The following is a 5,368-nucleotide window of genomic DNA, read 5'->3' as shown; positions in this document are numbered from 1 at the left end:
GCCGCTGTTCTCAGCCAGGCCACTGTTGGAGGGGGGGGGGGTAGAAACCACGATCAGGAACCAGCTGCGACCTGCCAGGAACCAGCTGGGACCTCGTCTCCTAAGAGAACACTGGAGCAGCCCTCCGGCACCAGGCCAGTGGCCCACCGGGCCCGCAGGGCACCCCCTCCCCTCCCGTGCCCTGCAAGGGATCCCCCGGAGGGCTTTTGCAAGCCGAGCGCGGAGGTCAAAGCCGTGGGGCCCACCCAGTAGTGGTCCTCACAGGGTAGCCCCCGCCTGGCCATAGAATCACTGAGTGGGAAGGGGCCACACAGACCACCTAGACCAACCCCCTGCGCCCAGTGCAGGACCCGCCTAGAGCATCCCTGACAACTATTCCTCCAGCCTCTTCTTGACAGCTGCCAGTGAAGGGGAGCCCACCACCTCCCGTGGCAGCTGATCCCACCTCTGAACCACTCTGACCGTGGAAAAGACATTTGCATGTAACTTAAAGCCCTTGCTTCGGGTCCTCTCCTCTGCTGCCGACTGGAACAGCTCCTTGCCCTCCTCCAAATGACAACCTTTCGAATGTTTAAAGAGAGCAATCACGCCCCCCTCAGTCTCCTCTTCTCCAGACTAAACATTCCCAAGTGAGCCCTCAGCCTTTCCTCGTAGGGCTCAGTCTCCAGGCCCCCTGATCATCCTCGTCACTCTCCTCTGCACCCTCTCGATTTTGCCCACATCCCTTTTGAAGTGAGGCCTCCAGAAATGCACACAGGAGGACTCCAGGGGCGGCCTGACAAAGGCAGAGGGGCTGTGATGACCTCCTGCGATTTCAACCTCCTGCCGGCCACCAGTGGACTTCTCCTCCGTGAGTCTGCCTCAACCCCCTTTAAAGCCGCTCCCTGCATCCCCGGGCAGCAAGTCCTCCCTACTGGAGACGGGCCAAGACGGGCCGCTGTGCGAGTCTGACTGGAGTGGCAGAAAAGAGCAAGAGCCCCAGAGCCCTGGGGGAAATGCCAACGAAAGCCCCCTCCCCCCGCCACCGACGCGGCTAATCTTTACGGCACTCCTGGACTCCTGCTCTTTTCTACTCCCTACTGGAGGATTTGAAAAGCGACTGGATGCAAAATGGCCCCTGCGTGGCTGTCTGGGGCAGCGGCAGCGTTGGAACGGTGGGAACAGCCCTTCCAAGACCGAAGCTCCAGGGGGCTCTGCTGGGCCCCACCCCCTGCCTCGGGCCTTGCAAAGGACTCCCTCTCGTCTGTCGCCCTGCAGCTGACGGACAGCTGACTCAGGACAGGCAAAAGAAAATACCACTTTACACAACGGGGGACTAAAATGCAGAAGTGCGGACGCCGTCATGGTTACTGGATGCCCTCAAGTTCTCGTGTTTTTGGGGCAGGAAGGGAAAAGTTTCTCTGTCCACTCTCTCTACCCTGTACATAATTTTATAAACCTCTACTGTGCCTGCCCCCCCATACAAACACCCTTGTTTTTTCTCTAAAATAAAAAGCTCCATTAGCCTTTGCTTGTAAGGAAGACACTCCGACCACACTTTACCCTGTACATAATTTTATAAACCTCTATTGTGCCTGCCCCCCCCCCATACAAACACCCTTGGTTTTTTCTCTAAAATAAAAAGCTCCAAACTCCTTAGCCTTTGCTTGTAAGGAAGACGCTCCGACCACACTGACTGGGACCACACAAGGTTTCCTGTCATTTATCCAGTCCCGGATCCACGAGAGGATCCCACAGCGGTGATCCCCCTGACACTAAAGGCAGCTAACCAAGCAATGGCCACTGGCAAAGACGGAAGACCACAGAAGAAGAATCCACCGGCAAGACCCAGGCCTGCCGAAACAGGGCATCCTCCATCAAAGGCCCCTTGGGAGGGGAGGGAGGCCGCTTTACACCCCTTCCTGACTGCACCAAGAAGTGGAGATGGGCCCTTCCACCTTTCACGATCCTCTCGCACCCGCACTGCCTCCCTGGGCCATGGCTGCCGCCTGCAGCAGCTACATTCCACGAATTTCTCCTTGCTTTAGGGGGGACCCACCCCCACCCCCATTTTCTCTTCCTGCCGGTCTTGGCCTCTGCTCGTGTTTCTTTTGCCCAGGCTGGCCTGATCTCGTCAGATCTCAGAAGCTAAGCATGGGGGGGGGGAGCCCCAGTGCCTCGGAGCCAGTGGGGGAAAGGAGGGCGGGGCCCCCAGCTCAGCATTGGGAAGGGGGGGCGCTAAGCAGGGTCGCCCTTGGCTAGTATTTGGAAGGGCAACCTCCAAGGAATACCAGGGTCCGGACGCAGAGACAGGCAATGGCAAACCACCTCTGAAACGTCTCTTGCCTTAAAAACAAGTCCAGCTCGCCGCCTGGTGGTGCATAACGCTAAAGGAGCTAGAACATGCGGCCGCCAGGCAATCTTAAGACCTCTTGGCTATTCTACACACAAAGCCGTTCGAGAATTAATCTCTTTTGCCAAAGCCCACACTTCCCTCCTTGTTCACCCCCTAAGGGCATGATGACCACTTTTTTTTTTGGGGGGGGGAGGTTGCATTTTTTAATATGTGCGTGTGTGTGTGAGTGTGCGCGCACACCTGGAGGTCCTGGCGACCTCTGGTGACTGGCCCCCCTACTGGGGGCCTGGAGAACATTCAGAGAGACGGCTGAAGGAAGTCTGCCCCCGCCTCCCGGTCTCCCATCCACGCACTTGCCAGGGCCGGCCCTGCTGAGCTTCCGAGACCGGAGGAGGCCGGGCTTGGCCGTGCCGTCTGGGTCAGGGCTACGGTGGCCACTTTTCCAGGGAAGCCACCGCCGTGCTTTTCGAGGCTCCCCCCTGACTTTGCTCCTGAGCCCGGCTGCCACCCTCCTTGGTCTGGCGCCCCCCCTTCCCAATGCTGAGCTGGGGGGCCCCGCCCTCCTTTCCCCCACTGGCTCCGAGGCACCCCCCCCCCAATGGCTACTCTCGGCCTCTGGGTTTTGACCGCCAGAGAAAGACGCCCTCCTGCCTGTGAGGGATCCCAAAGGAGTGGAAGGGAGGGATTCCCATGGGGAGAGCATGGGGAGAGGGCGGTGGAGGAGACCCGCATGCGCCTCCTGCCTCCAGCAGGCACTGCGTGGGACTCTGGGCCAGCCCTGCTCCCCCCAGGCTGCAGTCACCCCCCCCCAACATGAGGAACAGCAGCAACCCCCACCTCACGGGGGGGGGGCCCCTGTCAGGACGGCAGTGCCGAAGACTGTCCCGCTCTCTGTGGTTCAGAAGGGCTCTGCAAACAGGAAAGAGCGGCAGCCCTGCTCTCAAGACTCCACAGCTTAGAGGGAACATTGTCTGTGACCCCGGAGGCAGAAGTGCTCCTTCCAAGGGCCTCGTCCTGGCACCCGGGATGCCCGTTCCGAGGGGAAAGGAGACCCACATCCCAAGGACGCTGCTCTCCTCGGGAGAACGGGGCGACTTGTGGGATCCAGACGTGCCGGGCACCGGAATGCTCTACCGCTGCTACGGGGCAGACCCAGGAAAGCCACGCACACGCGCTGAGCATCACACCCAACGAGAGTCAAAGGCCCTGCCCTGGACAGCCCAGGCTAGCCCAATCTGGCCGGGTCCCGGAGGCAGGGGTGGTCAGCACTTGGACGGGAGACCCACACGGAAGTCCGGGGCCGCGAGGCAGAGGCAGGCACGGGCCAGCCAGCCCCCCCCCTTTGCCTCTTGCCTTGACCCGGACGGGCCAGGCTAGCCCAACCTCCTACGGCCTGGGAAGCTAAGCGGGGTCGGCCCTGGTGAAACGACCAAGGAAGCAGAGGCGGGCAATGGCAAAACATCTCCACTCGTCTCCTGCTTTGGAAACCCTACAGGGCCACCGTAAGGCGGCTGAGGGCCGCTCTCCAGCACCAGCACCGAAGGGGCCAGAGACAAGGCCCTGGGGAAGCTCCCGCTCACGGGACAGCCTTGCTGTGCTTCCAGGCCCCCCCCGCCCCCCGAGAGAAAAAGCAAGCCCACCTGTCCCGCCTCTCCCTGGCCCCTGGCTCCACAGGGCTCGGGGCGGCTGCAGCTGCTGCTGGCGCTCCCTCTCCTGCCACAACTGCAAGACCTCTGGGCGGCGGCGCTCCTCTCCCGACGGCTCCGGCCTGGGCAGGGCAGCACCCACGGAGGCCCTGCGTGCACCCAAGGGGGCGAGAGAATCACTGGACAAAAGCCACCGACCAAGGGCAGGCACCCGAGGAGGGAGCCAGGCAGGCAGGAAGGAAGGAAGGACCCCGTGGGGTCAAGAGTGTGGCAGGTTTCCAAGCCGGCAGGGAAGGCGAGGGGGAAAGGCCTAGAGGAAGAGCAATCTCCCCCCCCCCCCGCGCCCAGAGCCCGCCCCCCGCCCCCGGGGGAGGGCTCCCGCCACCCTTCCCGGCGCAAGGAAGGAAGGAAGGAAGGAAGGAAGGAAGGAAGGAAGGAAGGAAGGAAGGAAGGAAGGAAGGAAGGAAGGAAGGGGCCGTGCCCCAGTGACGGGAGCCTCTGCTTGGTGCACAGAAGGTCCCTGTCAGGAAGGTGATGAGAAAGACGTCCCTGCCTGAGGCCCTGGAGAGCTGTTGCCAGCTTGAGTAGGCCACAGAGACCCTGAGGGCGCGAAGGCCTGGTTCGGTACAAGGCAGCTTCATGGCTTCCCCTGCGGCGCCTTCCCCACCCTTCGGCAACCCACAGCAGTCCATGCAAGAGGCACTAGGGGGCGCTGCGCACCTGCTGCTCAGACTCTGTTCCACCGCGCTGCCACCACCGGCTCTCTGGAGGCTGCCCTTCACAGGCTTCTGCTGCTCCTAGGAGAGAAGACTCCCGTCTGTCCGTCCCCTTCCAGCAGGAGGAGGAGGAGGAGGAGGAGGAGGAGGAGGGAGCACCTGCCTCACGTGCCTCCTGGGGGGGCCCTCCACCGGCAGCCCCTCCCACCCCTCCTGGATAGCGGTGCGGGCAGAAGACCTCTCAGTCTCCCCCCCCCCCCCCCCCCCCGGGGGGGGGGGGGGGGGAGAACTCCCCTATGGGATGCAGGGCTGTCCACGAGACCCAGCCTTCCGGAGCCTCCCGGGGCCACCCTGTCTCCACCCTGCGAGCCACCCTCTCTGACTGGCCCGCAGGTCCCCCCCCACCCTTACCTCTTCCTCCTCGTCGCCATTGATGCTGCTGTCAATATAGTCGATCTGCTCCGTCTCGCTGGCGTCAGCTGCCGAAAGGAAAGGATCAGCCCCCCGTTAGAGGTCTTCGCCCCAGGGTACCTCTCGCCCAGTCAGGGCCCAGCCCACCAGCATGGCTACTCACCTGCCCCGTTGCGCTTCTCCTTCAGCTGTCGGGGGTCCCGGGCGAGCTCCGCAATGCGGAAGGAGAGGTCGGAGAACTCGTCCGTCGACTGCCGGGG

General features: G+C 62.5%; 1 protein-coding gene across 1 annotated transcript in view; it reads right to left on the bottom strand.

The window, feature by feature from the left end:
• The window catches only part of LRCH4 (leucine-rich repeats and calponin homology (CH) domain containing 4), a 45,258-nt gene that overhangs the window by 4,266 nt on the left and 35,624 nt on the right, over positions 1-5,368 (bottom strand). Inside the window, exons 7-10 of the mRNA XM_015427895.1 lie at positions 5,272-5,359; positions 5,109-5,176; positions 4,702-4,778; positions 3,976-4,130 (exon numbers count right to left, since the gene is read on the bottom strand). Of these exons, the coding sequence (XP_015283381.1) occupies positions 3,976-4,130; positions 4,702-4,778; positions 5,109-5,176; positions 5,272-5,359 (388 nt within the window). The remainder of the gene's footprint in view (positions 1-3,975; positions 4,131-4,701; positions 4,779-5,108; positions 5,177-5,271; positions 5,360-5,368) is intronic.

The sequence above is a fragment of the Gekko japonicus genome, unplaced genomic scaffold (assembly GCF_001447785.1).
Source record: "Gekko japonicus isolate JY-2015 unplaced genomic scaffold, Gekko_japonicus_V1.1 scaffold761, whole genome shotgun sequence".
NCBI classification, from domain to species: Eukaryota; Metazoa; Chordata; class Lepidosauria; order Squamata; family Gekkonidae; genus Gekko; species Gekko japonicus.
The sequence above is the reverse complement of the archived record's forward strand: the minus strand, read 5'-3'. Positions and strand labels throughout refer to the sequence as shown.